The sequence below is a fragment of the Onychostoma macrolepis genome, chromosome 01 (genome assembly GCF_012432095.1).
Source record: "Onychostoma macrolepis isolate SWU-2019 chromosome 01, ASM1243209v1, whole genome shotgun sequence".
Classification (NCBI taxonomy): domain Eukaryota; kingdom Metazoa; phylum Chordata; class Actinopteri; order Cypriniformes; family Cyprinidae; genus Onychostoma; species Onychostoma macrolepis.
Window position 1 is genome coordinate 15,976,482 of NC_081155.1, and position 27,828 is coordinate 16,004,309.

At 37.8% G+C, this 27,828-nt stretch overlaps 1 protein-coding gene across 6 annotated transcripts; it reads left to right on the forward strand.

Moving 5' to 3' along the window:
- The first annotated feature begins 1,802 nt into the window (after window positions 1-1,802).
- agpat3 (1-acylglycerol-3-phosphate O-acyltransferase 3) lies at window positions 1,803-27,260 on the forward strand. 6 transcript variants are annotated; one of them, XM_058768293.1, is made up of 10 exons: window positions 1,803-1,949; window positions 14,488-14,546; window positions 15,482-15,730; window positions 18,301-18,470; window positions 19,993-20,154; window positions 21,166-21,319; window positions 23,161-23,263; window positions 23,574-23,649; window positions 23,773-23,971; window positions 25,039-27,260. In XM_058768293.1, the coding sequence occupies exons 3-10, from the start codon at window positions 15,553-15,555 to the stop codon at window positions 25,128-25,130; spliced, it is 1,134 nt and encodes a 377-aa protein (XP_058624276.1). In that variant the 5' UTR covers window positions 1,803-1,949; window positions 14,488-14,546; window positions 15,482-15,552; the 3' UTR covers window positions 25,131-27,260. The 6 variants fall into 6 exon arrangements, with proteins under 6 accessions (XP_058624276.1, XP_058624286.1, XP_058624258.1 ...); XM_058768303.1 differs by having other exon boundaries at window positions 15,485-15,730; XM_058768275.1 differs by lacking the exon at window positions 1,803-1,949 and adding an exon at window positions 13,023-13,113.
- The last annotated feature ends 568 nt before the right edge of the window (window positions 27,261-27,828 follow it).

The window sequence follows — 27,828 nt, forward strand, 5'->3', positions numbered from 1 at the left end:
TGCTTCACGATTCATTTTGATTCCCTCATGGTTGGTATCAGAAATAATTTTTGTTTGTTTTTTGTTCTTTCTTTGGTTTTCCGTTCTGAATGGGGTCAGAAAAGACAATAAAAAATAAATGTTTGGTAAAGTTTTTAGTGCTTTGTTTTCATATTCTGAATATTTTATAATATGTAACAATAAAGATTGTAGTGTACAAATCCACATTTATAATGTATGTATGTTATAATGCAATAAAGAAAAACAAAGGATTATATTAAATGTTGTATGTATGTTTTTTAGGGTGTTAAGAAAAACAAATGCTTTTTACCATTTCTGTGTCAGTTTGAGGCTGCTTGCTGAAAATTCTGCGTAACGACAATGCAGCAAAAAAGCCATACTAAAATATTGCAGCTCTGACCCTACTTTGGTAGAGCAGCTTCAAACTTTAAAGGTGTCTTTGCATAGTCAAGTTAAGGCTGCTCTGTGCCAGCTCAGAATTCGTTATAAACACATAATACAGCTTAAAAGCCAGAAATTATGCCTGCTCTGAGCCACCTCAGCCCCTAGTATAGATGTAATTGCTGTGTAAATGCATTTATGCCACCTCTGAGCAGCATTACACAGTCTACGTAAATGCCACTTCAGAAGCGCTTCAGTGCCACCACTGCAGTGTAAATTTGGCATAAATGAAATGAAGCAGCATCAAGGCAGCCTCAGACTTTGTTATTATCATAGCAGCGTATATATTTCATACATTTTAAAGTGCATATATTCACAATATAAGAATTAAAAATGAATAATTTTACAGCTATGATGCTGCTTTTGGTTCTGTCAAAATGAAATGCAGCATCAATGCAGCCTTAAAGGAGCAGTAAGTGATTTCTGAGAAATGCTGTTGAAAGTGGATTCAACTGAGCACCAAAACACACTTTTAGCCAATCACCAGTAAGGGGCGTGTCCACACGTGATGGAGGAGTTACCAGTGTTGCATAGCCTATTAGTTCATTTGGGGACGGAGCTATCAAGATAGGAGTCATTTTAGATAGGGAGTGTTTGTTGTGGGGTAGTCCTGGCCTAATGGTTAGGGAGTCGGGTTTGTAACCTGAAAGTTGCTGGTTTGATTCTCGCGCCGAATTGAAGGTGGGTGAATGAACAGCACTCTCTCCACCTTTGATACCATGACTAAGGTGCCCTTGAGCAAGGCACCGAGCCCCTAATTGCTCCCCGGGCGCTGGAGCAATAGCTGCCCACTGCTCCGGGTGTGTGTTCACTGTGTGTGTGTGTGTGTGTGTGCATTTGTTCACTACTCACTGCTGTGTGTGTGCACTTGGATGGGTTAAATGTGGTCACTAATTTTGAGTATGGGTCACCATACTTGACAATACATCACTAACTTAACTTGTGGTGATTTCAGGTATCAATATGGTTTCTCAGAAACCACTTACTTCTCATGGCAGTGCACATATTTAATGAATTAATCCATGTCAACATTTACAATTTCACAGTTAGCTATTGATATTTTTTATAATATGATCTCTGTGCAAATGCATATGCAGCCTCTGTGCAGTAAATCAAGTAACCTACCTTTTGTCCAAGGTATAAATGCAACTTCTGCACCATCTTTGATGTAAAGTTCATTTTAAAGAAGACTAACTGAAAGTCTAAAACACTTACAAATGTGTTTAATTCTCCAGATTGACTTTATTGACGAGGTCAGCGTTTTACAGCAGCCTGAAAGCGGTGGAACTACAAAACGCCATTGTTTCCAGTCGAAGAGGGGAGCTAATCGGACAGGAAGTACTACGACTAGATGCAATGTGTGTGTGTTGTGCGTGGATGGATAACGACACATCTGAGCAGCAGCCCAGAGGCTCAGATACCAGTTTCCGACAGCATTATCATATTGCGTCGTATTAAGCGGAAAAGCACGAATCCTCCACGCAGATCCACTGATGACATTTAAGCAGGTAACGCTAATGCACGCGCATGCGACGTACCGCCGCGCGCTCTAGATGATGACTGTACTCTTAACCCGATTAATAATGCTCTTATTAACGTTGACAGGCGGTTACATGCGTCCATTGCATAACCCTGTGTTTTCTCCGTTTATTTTATTATTTTGCATTTGTATTGAATGTGTTTTTGGTGTTGTGCAAGCGCTCGAGGTTCTCCCTGTAACGTTACTGCAGTGGCCGGTTTATAGGCACAGAGTGTTTAGGGCACTTCACAAAGCTCACTGCTTAGTAACCAATGCTAGGCAGTTTGACAGCGCACGCAGCACCCGTTTAAGATCCTCCATTTGCATGAGCTGATATCTATCGTGTTCATTCAGCAGTCGTTTGCATACGGATGGCTTTCGGGTCGCTGAAGATGAGTGGTGTTTATGACTCGGTTGCCGTGTGTTATTCCCGACCTGCGTGCACGCCATTGTCGCGCGATTCTCGGGGTTACTAGAGTTCAGATGCAGCGCTGGGCTGTTGCCTGCAGTTTAGGTGATGAGTGGGTTTTTCTTATGCACTGTAATTGGCATTAGTCATGTTTTTATATAATTCCAGCGCATATGTGTAACTGCATTTGGGTCTTTATTTAATATGTTAACTTGTTCCTATTATTAGTGATTATTTACATTTTCTGACACTTTTGAAAGGCCTTTATTATTATTATTATTATTATTATTATTTTAATTCAGAACCGGTTTCATCAACAATACCTGGAATTCTGTGACATTCAGTTACGTTAATGGTTGAATTATGGTACTGATTATTATACTAAAATATTCTTCCAAATTCAGCCACTGTCATATAGCATACAACCATTATTAATCTATATTATTTTTGCCATAGGCCACTTCAGGAATATTAAGAGTAGTATGCTATTCCATCCATATTCAGCTAGTGTTTCCTGCTCTACTTGAATTTACAGCAAAACCAGAGTTGTCTCTCCAGGGTTCTATCTCATTTCTTTTTAGTCGATCAAAGAGCACGACCAGCGTAATCTGATTCATTCCAAACAAATAAAGGTGTGGCCACACTTCTGCTAAATTTCACAAAAGGGTCCATTGTCTATTACCAATTATGTAGCAATATTTGGAGCACAGTTCATACTTTGAAACCAGAGGTTGGTCCACATGGCAAATTAGTTTGACCAACTTTAACGTGTTGCATGGATTCCTATTCAAATTACTGGATTTCACCAATGAGAAATCACTGAAGAGCGGTTAATGTGACTGTACCTTGAGTCGTATGCTGCCCATACTACACAACTTTCAAAGTCGTTGGGTAGCTCTTCTTTTCACACTACAAAGCTTTCTGTCATTTCCGGTCAAAACACATTTCACACTACAGGACTTGGATCACAGACAGTTAACAAGCTGAATATCTTTCGAGCTTCAGCGATGCATCAACACTTATCCCAGATCATGAGCGCTGATTTACTTCTGATTTCAGGCTTTTGTCAGTGATCTTCATTAACTGTTAGTGAACAGGAAATCAGGGCTATAATCATGTAGTGTGTGGGTAGCATTATGAACTGGCTTGGTTTTAGTGTATCAAAAGCACATACGAGTTCACTGAATTGCATATCAAGACATTCATTAGGTCTGATTCAAACTCACTTAATGAATTTGTATCTGCATTAATGAATGAATAAAATTGTACCTCTTTTTTTTTTTATATTTTAATTTCCATGTTGTTAGGGCCAGTGAATTAATGGGTTGCAAAAGCAAAATTTTGGTAATGGAACTATGTTTCACTGCTTTGAACTTTGTTTTACTAAGTGCAATTCATTTATACTTTGGTCTTAATCCAAATCTGTCATTCTTTGCAAGCCATATGGCACATGCACAATATTTTGTAATCGTCTTTCATTAGAGCAATAATGAATTGGCTCAGAATAAAAGATGTTATTGAATCAGTTATGCATTGATGCTCATTTTGACCAGGTTCAATTAGAAAGTATATGTAAACAAGGTTGTTTATAATAAATTTATAGTTGTTTTTAAATTTTAGTACTTTTTGTTGTGCCAGAACAATGTATAATTGCATGCCATGAGGAGGATTTTTAAATAAGAGAGATATTCTTTATTCGTTATGTCACAGTATATCCATGACACTGCTCTGTTAGTGCGTTAGATGCAATCGTTCTAACCTTACCTTTAATCTGATACAGCTTCTTAATTAAACCTAACGCTGTTACTTTGCACCTGAGGTAGATAACAGCAACCCCATCTTGATTGGGGCCATGTAGTCACATTGTTGTTGGGTAACTTCGTTTTTCACTATTAGAATATGGGTCAGAGGTTTTTAGTAGTGACGCCTTGACATTTATCCTCTTAACAATTCCCTGCTTCCTTTGGACAGCAAACAGAGCACTTATCTTCTGTTTTGTAAAAAGGGCTTGACTGACATATACACCATAATGACTGATTTTGTTTGTTTCAGCCACAGGAGGTTGTTTTTGTTTTAATGGCCGCTCGTCTTTTTCAGGCTGTTTAGTTCTGGGTGGTTTGAGATATGAGGAAAGTAGTGTCTAAATGCCATTTTTTACCTCATTTTTAAGATTATTTGCAATATTATGTCTATATCAGGAAAAGTAACAGACTTGGAAATCTCCTCACCACAGCAACCCAATTGAACAGATCTGGGGTTTCATCCAAATGTTGTTGAGTTGCTGCTGCATTGACCACAATGTTGGAAAGGCAAGAGCTGAGGTCGTTAAAGTGCGGTAGGGAAGGAAAACCAGTAATGTTGTGCAGTACTGTAAAAATTGGATTGTACAGTACTATTCAGTTTTGTGTCTGCACTGTACTTCTAGTAACTGTGAGCAAGAGATGTCATATCTATTTCTTGAGATCGGTGATTCGTGTTAGCGTCCTGGTTCTTCAGTGTCACCCGAAACTTGTATGAATAAAAGATTATACATGGATGCCCAAATTGGCCACCGTTGTAATTTCATCACATTAATTTATTGGTAAAGCCTTTGTAATTGAATGAATGAATTCTGTTGGTTATCTCTGATAAATAGAGCATAAAAGTAGTTTTTTTGCATTTCATTGTCTTATTAGAATGGTTTTTAGCCATTTAAAGTATAAAGATGGCTTCAAGACTGTCGAATGTATGCTTTTGTAGAAGGTTCAAGTCCATCCATGTGATTTTCAACTTTTTTTTTTTTGTTAAATCTAGTTTTATCATACTGACTATTATCGTTCACCGTGCATTATGGGATTTGTAATTCATTAATTAATATTTAGATGTTAAGTGCACAGGTTTTTTTTTCTACTTTTTAAGCCAATCAATGGATGACTTTCCAAAGAATGCAGACATTGTAGTTTGATCCAGAAATTAAATATGCCACCTTCTAACATGGCTTTGGAATTCATTGAAAGCCCTTTTTGCAGCATTTAGTTCAGTAGTTAGACACTGTAGCTAGAAAATTGGTTGCCAAAGTGAGCATATGCATGGTCAGGTAACAGGTTTGTTTGTCTGTTTATAAATGCCAATGTGTAGGTGCTATTTGGCATGTTTTTGTACTTGTACAAGGTTTATGTGTGAGACCCCTGGTGTACTAGGACTGAAAACACACTGTGCACTGGCCCACTGAGAATTATTGACCACTGAGGCCCTTGTAATGATGATGAAGTTCAGTCTGGCAAAGCTAGAGACGTAACCAAAGCACAAGCCCTGTCTGCTGTTAATGTTCATCTTTTGTATGCATTTTTGATGAGTCTTGAAGTCTGTAGAATTTGCTGAGACACGGTAGCAAAGATAACTGACGAGGGGAGCTCTTGCAAAGAAATTAAGTGCAGTTCAAAGGATATAAATGCAGAAGAATATTTATCTTAAAGTTTGGGGAAATGCAAAGAGTTAGAAACATTTTTGGTGGATGAAATTTGTAATGATAATGTCTTAGTTTGTTTAAACGATTGTTTAAAGAATTCTTAGAAGTGTTTGTTTGTTTGTATGTGTAAGTTACTGATTAGATTATAGATTTATATATCTTGACCTCAGTTGCAGTCCAGTAAGCTGCTTTGGTCTCATATGGCTCATAATGTATAGGTTTTATGCTACACACTTTATCGGGAGAGGGCTTTACAAGGTGTTGAAGAAGGCACTGTACACAGATGTACATTCACATTGCACATTCAAGAATACATGGACTCTCTGCAAGGATTTTCCCATTGATACAGTACAGCATCAAAAGATCAACTCACATCACACAAACTTATGACAAACCATAATTACCCCTAGTTTCACATATTGATTCATTGCTGAGCAAAAAAAAGTCAAGACCTTCATTTATCTTCCTTACTTTTTAGCATTTAATATAAGATGCAAGTTATTATACGGCTCTTTTGCTCCTTTCTGTCCTCATATTTCCCAGGTGGTCATCACATCAGAAAGGTGATTATTCTTTGTCCTCTTTTCCCCAAGTACGGATTGAGGAGCACCGAGGTATTTACCGAGACCAAGCCAGGGTCTTTCTTTTGCGAAACTGCCATCATTGCGCACAATTTCCTGGAAGCAGTTATGCTGACCTTTCTGAAATTGGATGAATTGAGGAATCTGAGTTTAATGCAGGTATACAGGGCTCACTGGTATAGTATAATCAAAGACAGGCACTGAGATAAAAGAAGACAGAAGAAATAATGAGATGAAGTGAGCAACAGAAGCAGAATGAATAAAAAAGGAAGCGCTGTTGTGTGACATGTAGGCCTGTGGCACATTGTGTGCTCTGTTTATGCCAGTAATGCAGTTGTGCATTCATGGCTTTCGGCCACAACCTGCCTGATCTTCTCTGTCAACACTTCATCTAAACTGGACTTAGGGCCTTGTCGACCTTGGATACCAAGAACAAGTTCACAGATCTACAGCAAGGCCATGTCGAAGCTTGTCCAGCATGCTACAGCACCCACAAGACTCCAGAATCACTACCGAAACATATCATGCCTCCTTGTACAAGATCTTTTAAATGCCAGAGAGTGGGCTTGACCCTAGATGCTGCTCCTGGTGGCTAAAGGAAGTCACCACTGTCCTGTCCCACTTAGCTCAATCGCTTGAAGGTGATGTAAATGCGATGTGACTTATCCAGGGTGCTGCTCCAGAGTGCTAATCATTGGTAATCTAATCCAGAGGAGATTAGAGAAGAGGAGGGAACACAGGATGCTGAGAACGGCTCTCTCTGGCTTAACGGAAGGTTGCCACTACGTCCATGTTGTGTTGTAGGACTGCTGCATCTTGCTAAGGATTTGCTAACTCGAACTGTGCTTGGAATTTGGGATAGCAGTTGGTAACAGCATCCAGTTGGAGTTCAGCATTGGAAGACTGTCCTTTTTTACGTCCACTGATGTGTGGTTTTGAGTGCCGCCGCCTTTATGGGATCTAGTTATGTTTCTGCTTGCATCATCATAAAAGTGCTCTCCTTCCGTGGGATTAGCATTAGCATGTGGCTGTAGCCAAAGCGAGACCCAGGGCCTCGTTTAACTTTTTAAAAGGATTTCTTTGCCAAATATTTTCAGGAGCATTTTTTGGACTTTCATTTCATCGGTCTCCAAGCTTGTCAAGAACAGAACCGCCTGTCCATTTTTGAACGAAACCAAAGGATTTCCTATTTGTTCTGCTTTGAAGGCCCATCACCAGAAGCGGAGATGCTGAACCAGGGGGCTGTGATGATCTTCACAGGGATCTGTGGGGCGTTAGTGGTCATGGCAGTGGCCTACTACGCCTACTGGTGAGTCCGGCTAAAGTGCAACGGTGGATTGATTAGGCCTCCTACTGCTTATGTAAAGGTTATTGGATTCGACACAGGCAAAGGGCAAATGAGAGACTCCTTGACTAAGACTTTAATTTGTTCTTTTGTAGTTTTTTGCATGCCTGACATGTTTGTGGGTGTTGAGGGCACTATGGTGACCACCTGTTGAACAGTTGTCTCTATAACGACTGAAAGGTCATGCAGTGTCTGTGTCTGTATATTCTTCGCTTTAAAGCTTCACAGAGAGTCAAACAAGCTGATACCATATTGTTAGCTGAAGTCTATCTGAAAATTGATCTGCTGTGGAAGTGGTACCATCTGAAGCACAATTTAACATCCTCCTTTGTGTATTTTTTTGAGATATTGTTACATGGCGGTTTCTCAGTTTCTTTTGCATCCTGTAAGCTGTTTAAAATTTTTAGAGGTACATTTTGTCCATCTTGGAAAAAGATGGCCCCAGGCTGTCTGATGATGCAGGCCAAACAGCTGTTAACTCCTAAGCTGGTTGATCCCTCCATCTCTAATCCCCCCACCCTATCGGTGTAGTTGTCATGCTACTAAAAAGTGAATGAGGAACAGCGTCAAACAGATATAAACTTACATGTATCTAGGGTGTTTTTGGCATATTGCATCAATCATCTTAAGTGATACACATTTTCAGAGCCTTGTGACACCATTTGATACCTCTGTATGAGAACCTGGACATTAACATACTTTCAAACATAATGCTCAATGAATAAGATATAGAGGCCGACTAGATATAGTGCATCATCTCTTGAAATCAAGGATTCAAAGTTTGTCAGTCGTGCAGACTGTAATGCACACTCGTTTTTATGCAGGCTACAGATGAACACAAGATCTCACAGCTGAATTTGACAAAGTTTGCAAGATTTGTGAAATATTGATTAGCCTAAGTATTCAGAGACTTGAATGATATAAATGTAAATTTGCTGATGGTAGATGAAAAATTAGTGAAGCATTTGCCTTTCTGCTACTAAATATAGACTCAAATTTTTTGTACACTCTAGGGATGTAACTTCACTCAACTCATGATGCATAGGGGTGGGTAATATTTTACAATGTCACAGTATGAGTAATTTTATTTCACGGTAACGATATATATCACAATATAGTTATTTTTGGTTTAAATATGGTTTTTGTGATATCAAAATTTCTGATACTATAGAAATTTCACAATTCTTGTCACCAGTGTCAATATCGCAAAAAACTAAGGCTGGGCGATATATCGAACACGTTTTCAAATAGAGCGCCATTTAATACATTAGCGGTAAATCTCCATCACCTGTTTTCAAATCACTGACAAGTAGATCACTGACAAGCTACGCAGTATCGCGTTCATTATCGCAGATGAATTTGATAATGAACGTGATATTGCGTAGCTTGTCAGTGATCTACTTGTCAGTGATTTGAAAACAGGTGATGGAGATTTACCGCTAATCACGGAACTGGCTTTACTGACGAGATGCGCATGAATTTCGTGTTCGATATATCGCCCAGCCCTACAAAAAACTAATACTAGAAGTCTCACTGAAGACAAGTAAACAATCAGCGATTAAATAAGAATAAGAAGCTAGTTACAAGCAATAGGACAAAAAACTACAGTAGAACAAATAAAAGAGAAATGCTACATACATTGCATAAAGTAATCAATTGTATTAAAACACTGTATATTATCCACTGTGTAAATTAAATATATATTTCTTATATGAGTCACAAATGTGATTTAGTCAAGAGCAGTGAGAGATTTTCTCTTTTGTTTAATTAATGAAAGACAGCAGGAATATAAGACTGCTGTAACTTTAAGAGCTGCCCAGATACAATGTACTGTTACACGTTTTCTTTCTCGGCTGTTTGCTTTCACTTAAGCAAACCTAAGTTACTGTGTTGATGAGGATACTTGCAAATACCAGAATTTTGACATACAAGTGTGTGCATTTAATCGTTTAAGGCCCATCAAGCAGCAAAAATAACTCCGTTCAGTACTCCTGCGCTCTATGAGCACCGTCTTCACTGAGATACGGGTCTCCATGTGTTCACACTGTCTGGCGGCCATTTTGAAAGCTGTCTAAAAACTTTCACCAAAAGAGGAGCCCCTTAAATGTGCGTTTGTTTTGGAAGTATAAGCCTTTATTTTGGGTAAGTTTCACTACTTGTTGTAAAATTAAGAGATTAATGTTCAGACTTTTGCATATTATAACCTGGAACTTGGATGTGGGAAATAATTACATTAGATCCAAAAGAGAGTTTTAGCAACATAGCGCAGATGCTACAGAACACAGTTAGCTGACTAGCTGTATAAGATTGTGTGCTACGCTAACATATTACTTCACAGGCATTACTGACTTGTACTTTTACATCCATAATGTTATAAATTGACAGTTTATTGCTGGTCTGTTGTTTTACAGTGCTGTAATTTTTAAAGATTTCATATTATTTTAAGGTGAGCTTAAAGGGTACACTACTATGAAAATCACACAGCTTCAGTGTGACATCAGTAAGAAAAAGTGTAATTTCATAGATATTGTTAATAATAGTTGTTCATATTAAAATGTGTGAACTGAATACATGACCTAGACTATTTATTTAGCACAAATCCTGTCATTTTAATAAATATTACATGAAATTTATAAAAAAATTGTTGCTGCTCCAATTAAGCTCAGTGTGCTGTCTTTAAGCTCTTCCACATTGAACATCTATATAAATGCGTCATAAACAGACTTTAAATATTAACTGATGGTTGTCACTTTAAGTTAATCGATTTTCTATGGATTCTGTCGACTCAAATCTGCAGACTGGCTCTGATCTTTGGCAACTAGCATCAACTTCTCCAGACTGTAAATCTGTGGAAAATCGGGGCAAAAATTTGTGCTCTGTATTTAACCAATCCAAGTACACACACACACACACACACACACACCCACACACACACACCCAGAGCAGTGGGCAGCCATTTATGCTGCGGCGCCGGGGAGCAGTTGGGGGTTCGGTGCCTTGCTCAAGGGCACCTCAGTCGTGGTATTGAGAGTGGAGAGAGCACTGTACATTCACTCCCCCCACCTACAATTCTTGCCGGACCTGAGACTCAAACCCACGACCTTTGGGTTACAAGTCTGACAAAAACAGCAGATGAGCTGAATGAGAACACAAATTCACTCTCTGACAGCAGGTAGCGCTTATTGAACAGCGGCATTATAGTAGGGCTGCAACAACGAATCGATTAAATCGATAAAAATCGATTACTAAAAGCGTTGGCAACGAATTTCATAATCGATTCGTTGTGTCGCGCGACGCGGAGACGTTTGATTATTAAAAAAAAAAACTTTAGTTGAGCGGAGCGGAGTGAGTGAGTGAGTGGTCTCTCTCGCGCACGGATGCTAGCAGAGTTTGGCGCCTCATAAATAAAAAAAAGGAAAAAAAAAAAAACCGAGCGGAGGTAGAGGAAAGATACATGGCGGAGGCAGAGAAATCCGTGCGACCCAAGTCATCCAAGGTGTGGGAGCAGGGGCGGCGTTTGCGTATGGCAGTTGCCATACCCTAGCCCAGTCAGGTGCTGTGAAAAATTATCCAAACTTGAGTCGCTTATAATTCGTTTTATTATTTTAAATCAGAGAGTTTTAAAATAGTAAACCAATGATAAGCATTAAAATAACTTGTCAGTAAAACTTCGTAACGCCATTGGATCATCGAGCTCTCAGCGAGACCTCGTAACTTCACCCCGCCTCCGTTCAGATTGACGCACAGCCTGGAGAAGATGAGATCTCTGCTTTTTCGCAATGCAAGGGTGAATAAATAATTGGTGTTTGAATAGTACAGCGTTTTCTTTACTCAAACACTATGTCAGTAAAGGATAATGTTTTTGTGTGTTTGAAGAGTGGAGAAGAATTAGTTATTTGCTGTCTATATACGTTTTAAATATCCTGTGCATTATGTGCATAAGCGCTTAATTTGAGATTTTGGCCAAGTGTATTAAACAACAAGAAAAAACTAAGCGCCCATATAGCTACAATCTATTATATAACCTGTAAAAGTTGATGAAAGCATAATGCACTTAATGCACTTATGCACTGCATAACAGTTACAGCCGTTCTAACGACAGACAAAACACTCCATCTCCGTCATTCTCTGGTCAAAAACATTATTAACTCCATTTGAGCTTGATTTTCATATAATGTTAAGTGCAGGTGTCTGATACAATACCAACGCTAACGACGCAGTGTTGTTAAATTATTTAATTTTTGCACCCCAGATGTAAAGCATACATGTTTTTGTGTTAGTCCATTTTTATTTTATTTTATTATTATTATAACAGCTCAGGGATGTTCAAGGAGCAACATGTTTGTGCACTTTCTAAAGATTTTAGTTCTGTTTTTGAATAAAGGGTTGGAAATGAATGTTTTTTTTTTTTTAATCCGATTCATCGATTAATCGATTATTAAAATAATCGTTAGTTGCAGCCCTACATTATAGCGTTTCCTTGGTTGACGCTTTAAACAAAGCAGCACTGCAGTTATGAACACTACTTTAATATGCATTATACAGAGGAAAGGTGAAAAGAAAATTCCATCTAAACTCTTCTAAAGACAGTCAGTTCCCCTCAAAGATACATTCATGTACGCTCCTACCCCCATCTCAACCGATTCGAATCATCACATTTTCACCAGTTTTCAACCGGCTCGGGGTGCATCGTTACATCCCTATTACACTGTTTACTTTCCCTGTTTATCAGTTCTGTATAATAATTTATTAATTTAAACAGAGGCAATAAACTAATAAAGACAGAGAATGGGAGTTTTGTGTACTCGGGCGCTGACATTCTCAGCGCTGTCACAATAAAAGTCCCACTCCCACAAACACATCGGGCAAACGGGGAAAACTTATCTGCAGAAGCCAATCATTTAAAAAGAGCTGAAATATCAACATTGGCTTATATGTTGGTGGACCATTAGGTGTCTGTAGTGCATATGGTTTGGTGGAGAAAGCGAGATGTGTGAAGTGTATTTTAGTGGATAAGTCTACTTTTGCTCATATTTCTTATTGGCTGAGAAAATACTCTGCTCCAACAAGTTGATTAGGTGATTCCTCAGAATGTGCATACACACTCCCCCTCACACACCTAGTGTGACACACCAACTTTCATAGGGGTTTTGGTGTTCAGAGCACTCTGCCATTCCCTTGATCTCAAACACACACACACACACACACACACACACTTTGGTAAGGTTCCAAAGTTTACTTCAGTTTGTACAGTGGTGTATAGGAGGACAGAGTTCAACTCTTTCCTTTCCCACCCTCTCTCATTTTTCTTCCTTCGGTTGGTCTCTGTCCACTCTAAAGTCACAGTTAACCTACAAGACTTTATCTAAGGTTAGTACTGTGTGTTCTGTTTGTCTTGGCTGATATGTTGTATAGAGGAACCGAGGCTAACTGCCCCATGTTGTGTTTATTTGAAAAGGCAGCACATTTGGCAGCTTAGAAGTATTACAGTAGTTAGAATAGCTGGATTATTACATTTTCTGAAGAAATTGTGAGTGTTGCTTGCGAAATTGGTTGACGTGATACTGAGGTCAATCTGGGTGAATTTTGTGTGGTCAGTTTCATTTTTCTGTAGGTGAGAAAACAATGTGAAAGCATTGCAGTTAATTTGGTTGACATGCATCGTGGAGTATGTGCATCAAGGCGGAGGTAGGTTATAAATAAATAACCACTTTTCCAGTGTTTTACTTGCTAATACAAAATGTTTTTGCTTCTGTCATCTGATGCTTGTTTTTACATCTTCAGATTGAGTTCAAAATCATTGTTTATAAAGCGTCATTCAAATTAGATCATAAGACTCTCCTAATCCACCATAAACTTTTGCTTGCTCCCCTCTCACAATAGTGATTTTACTTTTATAATGATTTTTCATTATCTGTCTGATAATGTTGGCCGAAAGTATGTTTAAATGATATGTAGTAGGATGGTTGACTGAACTGTACTTTATCAGAGCCGACACATAATAACTGAGAAAATGATAGTATTGATGGGGTCGGACGGGCCTCCTGCAGGTTACCAGACGGCCAGTTAGAGCAGTTTGGCAACTTCATCCTGAGTATCAGATAAACCTGCAAGGAAGCACTGAGCTTCAGTCCTCTCTTTGCATTTGGTTTAGCAGTGCTTTAAAAGATTATTTGGCAAATAAATTTGCTGAAGCACTCATTTTGTTAGAGTATTAATCCAGTCTTTCACTTGCAGTTGTTGTCTTGTTATCAGATTAAGCGGTGCTGGGAGATTAAAGCTTGATAAGCTTTCAAAATCGATTTGAAACGAGAGACCTTCAGATCCAATGAGAGTGTTTGTGTGATACATTTAGAGTAGGATTTTTGTGCATGACAAGTCATGTTGAGGTGCTGCCATATAATAATGGAGAGAGAGATACAGTTGGGGGAAAGGGGTTGCGAAAATGAGGCAGTCAATGCATGCAAGAGAGAGCGGGAAATAGGAGGTGTTTGGAGTTCCTCCAACTGGGTGAGAGGGTGTGTGTAGTGCAGCTGTATGTGTGTGCAGTGCTGGTGCATGTGGAATTTTTGATGCCTAAGGGTCTGTGGTCATGAACTCTTGCCTACTTTACAGTGGGTTTTTGTATCTTGGAACAAGATGTGGAAGTAAAAATAAACGGGACTAAATGTGTTGCTGGAGATGGTTGCGTTCATGGCTCGGGCCATCATGAACTCTCTAAATTTCAGTCTCTTTTTCTCTCAGGTCGGTGGTACTAAGTGAAGGGCCGTGTAAAAGAGGGTTGTAGAGACGAACCCGCTGTGGTGAGTTAAACTTTCATGATATTAAGTTTGATAACTGAAATGATTGATGATATGTAACATATTAAATTATGAGCATAAGAGGACAGCTGGTCCATAACTGTGAATTCAAGCTTGATATTGCGTTTATGTGAATATATTTAGCATAACTGACACAATGACCAGCTGTGTTGCTTATTTTTGCTTTGTCAGCTAAATAATTTGGTTGCAAAGTTTTTCTTTGAAAGTCTATAATAGCGCAAACAGACAATTGGACTAACAAAACAGAAATATTTTTGTCAGTGTCCTAAATTAGCAGTTAGCAACTTCCAAATATGACTAAAAAATTACTTTTGTGTAAATAACACTAATCTGTTAACGGTTGGCTTATTTTTAATAAAATAGTTTAATAGTTGTGCACATATATATGAGTATACGGATGGATGGATGGATGGATGGATAGCATTTCAGGTTTCATACTGTAGCTCGTAAGAGAGGTTTATTCTTTTGGTGATATTTTTCAGTTTTTTTAACACTAGTTTTAATGCCGTTATATGCTAAATCTTCTTGTCCAATCAAATTAGAGCACCAGCATTGTATATTCATTTTTAATAGTTGTCTGATCAGTCCATGTAATTTCTGTGGGGGGAAAAGGCAATTGCAAAAATGTAAAAAATCTTTGCTTTGTACAGAATTATTTGAATGGCTTTGCCATACATGCACTTTAACAAAGTTGTCAGTACATTAATATCGTACTCACTCCCACTCAGTTTTATACAGTATGTAACAGGAAGTCTTTCTATCCCCATGGGTTCTTCGGCCTTAAAAAGTTTGAAGACCCCTAGTTTAATGTAAATAAACCATAATAATATCATATGCATGAGTCAGCCTGTGGGCTGCTGTTTAATTATCTGAGTGCGTTTTAATTTGCTGTCTCCTCTGTCTCTCTTGTCTTCCAGCAGTGTGTGTGGGAGCGTGTGTGTGTGGGTGAGTGAGTGTGTGTGTGTGTGTGTGGAAGGGGCTCTCAGTCATGGGTGTGGTGGCGTGGCTGAAGAGCCTGTTTGTCCTGCAGCTCTTGATTGGCTTTGTGTTCGTGGTGAGCGGCCTCATTATCAACTTCATCCAGCTATGTTCCTGTGTGCTGTGGCCTATAAACAAACAGCTGTACCGCAAGATCAACACCAGACTCTCCTACTCGCTATGGAGCCGTGAGTCGTTTGGTTGTCCTCAGCTCACTATTAAGTTTGTGAATATGCTTTTAGAGACCTGTATAGCAAGTACTTTTTGTTTACCTTGTTAATGAGAAAGTTTACTTTTAAGTGAATTTATTCCAAAGCTAGGTAACTATTATTGTAATGTGTGTGTATATATACAGTCATGGCCAAAAATATCAGCACCCTTGGTAAATATGATCAAAGAAGTCTGTGAAAATTAATCTGCATTGTTAATCCGTTTGATCTTTTATTTTAAAAATTCACAAAAATCTAACCTTTCATTGGATAATAAGAATTTAAAATGGGGGGAAATATCATTATGAAATAATTGTTTTTCTCAAATACACGTTGGAAACAATTATTGGCACCACTAGAAATTCTTGAAAGTATATTCCCATTCATATTCACAAGTTTGAGCACTCCAGGGTGATTATGAACATGAAATTATCCAGCCATGGCTTCCTGTTTCACAGAAATATAAATAGGAGGGAAAACAAAGTCCAAATTCCCTTAATCATCCATCACAATGAGAAAAACCAAAGAATATATTTCTGATGTGCAGCAAAAGATAATTGAGCTTCACAAATTAGTGAAGTGGCTTTAACAAAAGAGCTAGAGCAGTGAAAATTCCCATTTCCACCATCAGGGCAATAATTAAGAATTTCCAATCAACATAAAATGTTATGAAACTGCCTGGAAGAGGACATGTCTATATCGTCCTAATGCACGGTGAGAAGGAGAGTTTGAGTGGCTAAAGACTCTCCGAGGACCACAGCTGGAGAATTGCAGAAAATAGTTGAGTCTCTGGGTCATAAAACCTTAAAAAAAAAATTGTCAAACAGCCCCTACATCACCACGTGTTGTTTGGGAGGGTTTCAAGAAAAATTCTCCTCGCTCATCCAAAAACAAACTCCAGCATATTCAGTTATCAGACACGACTGGAACTTCAAATGGGACTGGCTTCTATGATCAAATGAAGCTAAAAATTTGCATTTTAGCAGCAAACACTCAAGAAGAGTTTGGTGAACACAGGGATAAAAAGTACCCCATGTGTACAATGAAATATACTGCTGTATTTTTGATGTTGTGGGCCTATATTTCTGCTGGAGGTCCTGGACATCTTGTTTAAACACATGGCATCATGGATTCTATCAAATATCAACAGATAAAAAAATCAATAAGTGACTGACTCTGTTAGAAATCTTATAATGGGCCATGTTTGGATCTTCCAACCGCATAATAATCCAAACACAAACCTCAAAACAACACAAAAATGGGTCACTGAGCACAAAACCAAGCTTCTGCTGGCCATTCCAGTCCTCTGACCTGAACCCTGTAGAAAATGAGTGGTGAACTGAAGAGAAGAAGCACCAACATGGAGCTGGGAATCTAAAGGGTCTGGAGTGATTCTGGATGAAGGAATGGTCTCTGATCTCTTGTCAGGTGTTCTCTAACCTCATCAGGCATTATAGGAGAAAATTTAGAGCTGTTAAACTGGCAAATGGAGGTTTCAAAAAGTATTGAATAAAAGGGTGACGTTAATTGTGGCCAATGTGTATTAGAGAAAAACATTTATTTCATAATGATATTTCCCCCCATTTTAAATTCTTATTATCCAATGAAAGGTTAGATTTTTGTGAATTTTTTTTAAATAAAAGATCAAAAGGATTAACAATGCAGATTAATTTTCACAGCCCCCTTTGATCATATTTACCAAGGGTGCTGATATTGTTGGCCATGACTGTATAAAGCATTTGTGAATGTATATCATTAAATGTTTTTAAAAATATTTTTAAATATTTGTTATATCACTTAAGTATTATGTAAAAAATCTTCATGTTGCATTTATTTATTTGCCTTCATGAGTTGTGCATTGCAGGTTACTGACAGGAAGCCATAATTGTTATAATGCAAAATTTATGAGACATTTATGGTGTTTGAACTAAATGTCACATGCACAGACTTTTGTACATTAGCAGCATGTTACATATGCATAATGCATACAAATTTCATGCTTTTTGGTGGCAGAACAAGTGATGCACTATTATCTAACATAAATTTTACATAGTCTTTTTAAACTTTCCTCTTTTTCTATAATGTGATTTCTATTCCTGTTCATTTATTTTTGTTTAATAGGAAAATTGTATAAAAAGATTATTGATAGAAAATAAAACAAATTAGTGTGTTGAACTTTTCTTTAGGCGTCCCATGTTTTCTAGAATTGCCAAAAAAATTGCCAGCCCGTATTAAATAATTTGACACATATTTAATATGACATGCTGAGGATGACAATCAACTTTTTCTGTATTAAGCATCTGAATTATTTTCTGGTTAAGCCTGTCCTTTGACCAGTTTACAGCATCCAATTCAAATGAATTTGCATTTAGATTTACGTTTATTCTTTTAGCAAATGTGTTTATCCGGAGCAGTTTACAAATGAGAATTAAATGAGCACAAGCAATTGATTCAACAATTTGCATGGCGCTTGTCACGATTTAGATCATCCTAACGCATCTGGCGTCGTAATACCTGCTTGACACACTTTTCTACTGCTTTCTTAACAGAGCTGGTGATGCTGTTAGAGTGGTGGTCTGGCACGGAGTGCACGCTGTACACTGAAAAGGCCACGGTGGATAAGTTCGGTAAAGAGCACGTCATCATCATCCTCAACCATAACTATGAGATCGATTTCCTGTGTGGCTGGACCATGTGTGAGAGATACGGCGTACTGGGGGTAAGTCCTGACAAGCAGTGAAGTCACCGTAGTAAAGTGAGAAGTTGTGAAGGATGGTGCTTTGAGGTGTGACACTTGTCTCAACCTTGTGAGCTCAATCACTCTCGACTTGAGCACATTAAAGGGATACTCCACCCCAAAATGAAAATTTTGTCATTAATCACTTACCCCCATGTCGTTCCAAACCTGTAAAAGCTTCGTTCGTCTTCAGAACACAATTTAAGATATTTTATCATCTGAGGCGTGCTTTCGTCGTGCTCTTCTAGTGAACTCATGAACGCGCTTGCAAGAAGTGTCATGGAGGAGCAGAAAAAGTTTAATAAAGTCGATATTTTGGGGTTTTTTTGCGCACAAAAAGTGTTCTTGTTGCATCATAAAATTCAGATTGCACGTCTGATGGCAGATGGACTGCTTTGACGACATTTTTCATACTTTTATGGACCTTGACAGTGCAATTTACTGTGCAGTCAATGGGACAGTCACAAGCCTCCCGGTTTTCATCTAAAATATCTTAAATTGTGTTCCGAAGACGCACGAAGCTTTTACGGGTTTGGAACGACATGGTGATTAATGACAAAATTTTCATTTTGGGGTGGAGTATCCCTTTAAAAGCATCCAAACTAAAACGGAAGCTGATAAATGTGACGAGTTTCTTCATCAGAAAATTGTGCACATGATGCAAAAAGCATTCTGTGCACAACGCTTTGATTTGGATATTAGAAAGTGGCTAAGATACTCTTCTGAAGAACAAAAATCATGTCGCACATGGAGACTAGGTACTTTTCACTAAATAATACTTAAAAAAAAAAATACTTGCATGCACATAAGTGAAACTAGTATTGGGTATCGCAGTGCATCACAGTGATTTATAATTAAATTTTGGCTGAAAATCCATTTAAGGAGAGCATAATTCTGTTATATACAATATCAGGCATTTCTTGTGTAGGCACCTGAATTGGCCAGATTATGCGTTGTTCAGTGTTATTTATTTTAATTATTTATATTTTTAATGTCTATTTATTAAAATTATGAATTGGCTTTTATTTTTATTTCTTTTTGTATTTCTTTTTGTCATTTTATTAATTTTTTTAAATAATATTACTATTTAGCTTTTATTTCAGGTTTAATAATAATAATTTTAGCAATTCAACGTATTTTATTTTTCAAATAAATAATTTATATTCAAATAAATAACTAATTTTTCCACTTAGTTGTCAAGGTAACATTTCTACTTTTTGTTTATATTTTATTTAAATTAACTAATATTAATTTCAATAGTTTTAGCTAACAAAAACTGCTTTGTCATCTTCCATTTTTGTTTTGTATTTTTAATAATCTTAGTAACCCGAGGATCAATCCCAAGAGATTAACTTGTCTTTTCTCTCTTGGATAAGCTCTGGTGTTGAATGTATTTGTTTTGATTGAGTGGGTGATTTGAATTCTTCTCTATCCTCTCTCCCTTCCTCTCTGAATCCTTTTTTGCATTTTCTACCCTCCCTTTATTTTGATTTTTCTCATCCAGAGTTCTAAGGTTCTGGCTAAACACGAACTGCTGAAAGTTCCACTGATCGGCTGGACGTGGTACTTCCTGGAAATTGTTTTCTGCAAGCGGAAGTGGGAGGAGGACAGAGAAACTGTCTTCAGTGGGCTGAACCGTCTCCGAGATTACCCAGAGTACATGTGGGTGAGTACACACTGAGTGATTAGGATGATCTAATGACCTGATAATCAAGCGGAGCTTTAGGAATGACTTAAGCCTTTTCTGTTTACCATTTGATGAATTGTTGCTGTCAAATGTAGGGCTAACCACAACCTCAAATCGACCTCGTAAATCTAAACCCATGCAAATGTTCTGTAATGGTTCAGAACTATTCAATTCGTAATAGGCAGATTTTGATTAACCAGTAGTTCAGTCTTTTTCCTTTTCGTGTGGATTGGATTAATGTTTTCTATTATAGTTTTTGGTGGATTATCCTTTTTACAGTTTGAAAGTATGTAATATTGCAGTTCCTAATAAAACTACTCAATTTGCATTTGGAGCTTGGTGTTACTTTTGTATTGTTCTTGAGCAACATATACACACAAACGGCAAACCAAGCTAAGTAAAGGTGCTTTGACACATTTGAGCAAGACACAAAAAAGACTGGGAAAAAAAAAAAATATATATATAATATATGAAGTCACAAAGAAGTGTGAATGCAAAGTAAATTTTTCCTCATACTCAATTCACAAGAAAAAAATGGTCTCTTAATGATTGTATAAACATTCTGAATTAATCATTTGTGACCTTGTACCGCTATAACCTCTAGTAACGTATATTTACTGAGGCACGTGACAATCAACGTCATGTCTTAATTCATTTATATTATTATTATTTGCTAATCATTTTAATGTATTGAAGCTGTAGATAAACAAGTAAACAATCAAGTTTCACCTGGTGTTAATGTAGTAAAGTGTTTTGGTCATTCTTGTTTAGTTTAGTGAGTTTATTTATTCTATCATTGTTATTTGGATGTGGGTCAGTGTTACTAGACAGGCACGTAGCTCCAGCGGTGAGGTCACTTATGATGAGCTCCGATTGGAAGTTTCCGTTGGCAACAAGAGGCAGAGATTAGTGAAGTGATAGGATTACTGTGTTTAACACTGACCCGGGAGTTACAATCCTCTGGTGTGTGTGTGTGTGTGTGTTTGGCAGTTCCTGCTGTACTGTGAAGGAACGAGATTTACTGAAAAGAAACATCAGATAAGCATGCAGGTGGCTGAGAGTAAGGGCCTCCCAAAACTGAAGTACCACCTGCTGCCCCGCACCAAAGGATTCACCACTACACTGCAATGCCTCAAGGGAACAGGTCAGATAAACGTTTCCACACACACTATCACCGTCACAGAGCTGCTGTGTGTGTTACCCTGTTAAAAGAGGCAAACGTTGCTTCCTGGGTGATGGACAGGAGTCAAGAAAATACGAGTGGTCCCAGCAGAACATGTCCAAACCCTTAAGCTGGCCTTATTCATGATGTTTTTTGGGGGATTTCCACCAGCCTGGTGTCTAATAATAGTGTCCAAGTGACCCTTGACAGAGTGCAGTTATCCAGAACATGATGCTGCTTGCAGTTATGGTGATAACTAATGTTCTTCCCAGAATTCACACGTTCCCAGAATACTCTTGACACGTTGCCATAAGAAAACCCCAACACATTTACCACCTCAGTGGTCGAGAGACTCTTCCGTCTGTCACCTGCTGTCTAAATATAGGCTGAGAGTTTAGACTATAATTTAGGTATAAACTACCATTCAGAAGTTTGGGGTCGGTAAGATTTTTTTAAATAAGTCTCTTATGATTACCAAGACTGCATTTATTTCATCAAAATTACAATAAAACAGTAATATAGTGAAAAAAAAACATTACAATTTAATGTAGTATATTATAATTAATATATTTTCAAATGTGATTTATTGTTGAGATGGCAATACTGAATTTTCAGCATATTTACTCTAGTCTTCAGTGTCACATGATCCTTTGCTGCTTAAGAAACATTTCTTAATATCAGTTTTAAAGCCGCTTATGTTGCTATGTTTCTGTGATACTTTTTCAAGTTCAAATGAACTGCATATTTAAATAGATTCTTTGTACCAATCTAGATCTTTACTATCACGTTTGATCAATTAGATGCTGAAAAATAATATAAGAATATAATTTGACTTACCCCCAGGCTTTTAAACGTCGTGTAAATAAAACAAGCCATTGTGGTCCGATATTATTTTGGCATGCATGTCTCTCTTTTTAGGTACGAAACAATATGATATTATCACTATGCATGTCACAATATGATGCTTGTTACAATTGTCTGTGTAATGCATGTCTAGTGTTGTGATTGTGTTCTGTGGTGCATTATAATTCAACAGTAATTAGTTTTATAGGACATCACTTGCAGATTGCTTGTTTCAGGATTGTTCTTTCCTCTAATGAGGTGACTGAAACGGACTCGTGAACTTGATTTGACTGCAGATGGGCCATCATGAATGTGTGCAGCCATGCTGCACTGCTTTCCATCATCCTGATTTTCATGCCAATTATGCTCAATTCATACTCTATTGAGCTTCTTCCCCTCTTATCCTGGCATGAATGATATCTGGTGCTCTGAATCTTTAGCTTACATTAGAAACATTATTTATTTTAGGAGTTCGCCCCAAAAACAAATTGTCATTATTTGCTTGCTATAATGTCGTTCCAAACTTTTTTGGACTGACTTAATTTCTTCTTTGGAACACATGGTAAGACGCATTTGTCCATTCAATTATAGTGAATAGGGACTGAAGTTTTTAAGCTTCAGAATGGGACTCATTCACTTTATTTACAGTATTTTGAATTTATATGATGGCTTTGTTTGAGGAAAAGACTGAAAACGAAAAAAAGGATGGTTCACCCAAAAATGAAAGTTCTGCCATCATTTTCTCACCCTCTTGATGTTAAACCTGTATGCCTTTTTCTTCTTTGGAACATAAATACAGATATTCTGAAGAATCTTGGTATCTTGAGAAATTGACATCCATTGCATGAACAAAAGCACAAGGATGAATGACATCAGTATGAGTAAACGAAGACAGAAGTTTCATTTTTGGGTGAACTATCCATCAAAGTTCTATACACTTCTGTAACATCAAAATGTTTGTTTTTGTTCTGTTTCAACAGTGAAAGCTGTGTACGATGTAACGCTGAACTTCAAAGACAAGCAGAACCCGACCCTGCTGGGCATCGTTAATGGGAAGAAATACAAAGCAGACATGAGCATCAGGTGAGTCACGGTGCTGAAGTATACTATATTTTCATTCGCTTAATAGATTAGCTGCTTTACTTCCAAAATCTGACACGAGATTTGAATTGAAGGATACATTATGATAAATGTCCAAGTTCTCATTCACAAGCTTTTAAGCGTTTTGTGTCTTATTGCTGACCTGAGATCTCCTTAAATATTTGGATTAAGGTTGTTACTAAGGGGATCTGTACCTACCTCAGCACCTCTTCTGCTGTGTGCTGCATGCGGCTACAGCGCCCTCTATTGGAATGTCATGTGCTGCTCTGATCTCTCACTGTTGTGTCCGCAGGCGCTTCGCTGTGGAGGAGATTCCTGATGATGAGAAGGAGTGTGCTAACTGGTTACACAAGCTCTACCAAGAGAAGGTATGAAGCTCAGGCTTTATTTGAGCTGTTTTTTTTTTTTTTGTTTAATTGTTAAAACATGTTTGCTTCTGATTCATTGTATTGATGTGTGCTGCAATTCATCCCACATCTCTGTCTTTCAAGGATGCGTTACAAGAACACTATGAGAAGGAAGGCTGTTTCCCTGGCCCCACCATCAAACCCAAACGCCGCATTTGGACACTGCTGAACTTTCTGTTTTGGGCTACTCTTCTGCTTTCTCCGCTTATTAACTTTGCCTGGGATGTCTTTGTCAGCGGCTCTCCCCTCCTCATCATTGGCTTTATGATCTTCCTCATTGTCGGTCAGTCGTTGTTTTATTCTTGTGCTCTCATAGCGGTTTGAAGTTTTTGTCGCTTATTCATAAAGACCCAATGAATTGTAGATTACAAGGGCTATTTATCCAAATATGTTAGCGTAGAGATCTGTGTGGTTGTGTACATTTTAAAATGACAAAATGAGCTTTTATCCCAAATACACATTTAAAGTTTACAGTCTTTTCTTTTCTAAATGAGCTGAAAACGAAAAATAAAGTTTGGGTAATTAAATTTGGGTAATGGAACACTGTCTGCTGTTCGGAGTGTTGTATTCTCCGATGATAAAGTAAACCAAGTTGTATATTTTATATATATATGTATGTATGTATTTCAGACAAACAAATTTTACATATTGCTTTAGCATAACTTTTGTTCATGGTAAAGTGCATCCACAAAGCTGATATGTTTACCTGTTGTAGCTTATCCATGTTGTATGCATGAAACAGATGCTGACACAGTCAAATCATGCCATTGGAGAAGCGTTAAGTGATGCTTTTAGGCAATCATTTTAGCCCCCTGGAAACTGCTGGCTGAAACCATGATTTTTTTTGTTGTTGTTGTTGCTGCCAAAATTAACTTGCATCACTAGTTTGAAGTAATACATAAAATAACAACAATAATAAAATATCTAAATGTTCCCTTTCCTCTAAATTATAAATAATGTTTGCTTTTGTCTAGCAATAATTGAGATTCATCTGTGTGTCCTTAGTTGTTTTGATGATTGTACGATTATTATTGTTTATTTTATTTACCTTCTCTCCCAACCATTCATTGATTTGGATGGTTTTGCCATGTTTGACTATGGCACAAACTAAAAGCTATTTACTATTTAAAGAAATACCTTTAACTAGTAAATAGCTTTACTATTTAATATGTGCCAAAACATGAAAGTTAACTGCATGAGGTGAATATGGCCTACTCAAAAGAAAATACGATTAAAACCATAAATTCTCAGATTAGATCAATTCTGCACAAATGTTTATATGTCATGGCATCAGTTAATGAGTTGTGTATCATTATCCCGCAACTGATGCGACTGTTTCTCTCTCTGCAGCTTCTGTAGCAGTTCGTCGGCTCATCGGTGTAACCGAAGTGAATAAGACAGGATCCAGCTACGGCAACACAGAGGCCAAGAAGGAGAACTAAACATTTTCACCCTGTCAACACCTTGTGGCCACTGTATCGCTCACCCTGCAGTCCAGCCTCAGGCACAGAGCTGCCCTGTGTGCAGTTATCCTTCTTTTTAAAAAAAAAAAAAAAAAAAAAAGTAATTAAAAAAATGAATGAAATATTAAAATCTCAGCATTGGGAGGTATGTAGGGATATAACTGTAGATTTAACTTAATACGCTAGTCTATAAACATTACGATCATTTTTATGAACCAACTAAATGGTAAATAGAGGAGAAGAAATACTCGTCAGCTGCGGATCGATGATGAAACACTCGTCTTCTCCGGCGGAGAAAGATGAGATGAACTAGAGAGACCAACCTCTGATATTAATCACCCTATCAGTGACTTGTCCCTCCTGTTTAGCCCCGCCCTTTAATACGATAAGACCCGCCCCTTTCCCAAATAAGCCCACTTCTTGTCATAGTTCTCCATTAATATGCATCATCTCCGGAAGTGCTTTGTAACACTTCCTTCACTACATCTACAATATCAGCCGTTGTTTCTTCATAACGTTCCTCTTTGGATCTTCACCCAAAACCACACGGAGTCACTCGGACTGATTTTCTACAGTCAGAATTTCACGTCACGGGCCGGCAGAGCGTGCTGCGGTTGAGGAACACAAACAGCCCAGTCGATCAGCAATGATGGTCACAACACCCCTACCCAACAAATGAACCGTTGTAGATCTTTGGTCTATTGCAGCTATAGTGACTTTGGTGAAAACTGTTCAATGTGACCAACTTGATGGTAATAGATATGGACTGAGCAAGGAAAAGCATGTCTTCTGTAACTTCTGTACTCCCATTTTTGAGACATTTTCACAATGGTGTCTTAACCCACTGCGTCACCATTGTATTACTGGCTATGCTGAATAAGCGATAAATGTTTTATACCATGTACTCCAATTCACCTAGAGCATCTCTTTAGTTAGTGAGCAGTTTGTCCAAAAATTTAAGGACCATGATTCAGTTGCCCAGTCTCTCTAGGCATGTGTAACTTATGAAATACAGGGGATGGAGTGTGAGAGTAGAAGAAAATGAGTTCCATCAATAAAGAGAGAGTGTGAAACCTGTTTAGTGTAAACTAATGACACTAGTGGTTTGTAAATAAACTCTAGAAGTTTCTTCTTGACTCAAATCCACCTGAATTTGCAGTACCTTTATGGTTTTGCACTTCATTTAAATTTGTCTCTCTCTGTTCGTCACCCAATGTTTTCAATGTGTAACTTAGTACTTTTTCATGGCAAAACAGGAAACTAATCTTGCAAGCCTTAATGGAACAGAACAGTGCAGCTTTGTTTGGTGTGCGCTTGGACAGTCCAGCGTGGTTATGATTCTCACATAATGTGCAGGTTTGCTGACCCTCAAATCACGTGTAGATCACAAATAGTGTTTGTCTGAAAGAGCTTCAGATGCAGTGACGTGGGTTCGGGAGATCTGCTGAAGGTCTGCATGACACAAGTGTAGCAGGTGTGAGGTTTATAATTTGGGTCAAAGACCAAAGTTCATTAAACTAAAATATTACTGTACAAGTTTTACTTTTGCCATAGCCTGGTTTGGAGGAATATTGAGTTCATGTATTTTTATTTTCACAAGTTATTTCTGAGAGACTGAATTTATTAATTTCACAAAAAGCAGTGATTCCCACTGCAAAGCTTTTATTTTTATGAGATGATACTGTTAGTATCCGTGTAATATATGAGTGACGTTTCAGAGTACGCTTGCTGATCTGGGATCTGTGATTGTAGATAAGACTACTACAGAAAGGGTAGGACTCTGAGCCAAGGTCAGTTCTAGTACTCTAATGCTGTTATGAGTGATACCTGATCTAAGACCAGAATTCCCACTGCTTGTAATAAATGTTTCTACTGTATACTGAAGTGTAGGACTGACAAGATTGAGTTATTAGAACACAGACTAAGTTGTGGGCTTTGGAACAGATGCTAAATATTATTGAGAGTGTTTCTGACTTGCTTTCAAATCCCTCCTCAAAAAAGCGCTATGTGAACGGAGGTTGAGTAGAACTAAAAATTTAGTCTGTTAAAATCACAACTTTTTTTGTATCTTCTTTCAGATCAATTAAAGCATTCAGTGTATGATTGAAACTGGAGTTGTTTCATTTCATTCGATGAATAACCAGGTAGTCTATAGGAATGGGCCTTTTATGTATGAATATAATGAAAGATGCATTAACTGATAACACCTTGTAATGAATAGAACTGAAAAAAATGGTCCACTCATTAATAACTGAAATAGGTTGTTAGATAAGTATAAACTAACAACCAACGGTCAAATGTTTTGTGTTTACTTCTTAAGAAACTTGATCTGTGAGCTTGTGCTTAAATGCCCAAAGTGTTGTAGAAAAACTAACTTTTTGATAACGTCTGAAATGTGGATAGTAGCAGGGTTTAAATTGGGCCATAGACTCCAGGGCTCGACATTAACGCCAGACAAGTAACATGATTAAAACATCACTAACCAAAAATAACTATGTAAACACCAAAACGCAAGTATTATTCTGATTTTATTACATTTAGAGTGAGTGGCGAATAGTGGATATAGCTGTATAATGCATCTATAAGGTCGCGCTGCTGAGGCGAGGTTCACGCAGCTCTCGAGGAGAAATCAAAACGAGCAACACTAAGAAACTCAACATACTGAGGTAAAAATTCA

Excerpts from the sequence above, each read along its gene's own strand:
- agpat3 (XM_058768293.1), top strand. The coding sequence starts at position 15,553 with ATGGGTGTGGTGGCGTGGCTGAAGAGCCTGTTTGTCCTGCAGCTCTTG. Across the intron at positions 20,155-21,165 it reads ATTACCCAGAGTACATGTGG|TTCCTGCTGTACTGTGAAGG; the intron begins GTGAGTACACAC and ends TGTGTTTGGCAG. Across the intron at positions 23,264-23,573 it reads AAAGCAGACATGAGCATCAG|GCGCTTCGCTGTGGAGGAGA; the intron begins GTGAGTCACGGT and ends TTGTGTCCGCAG.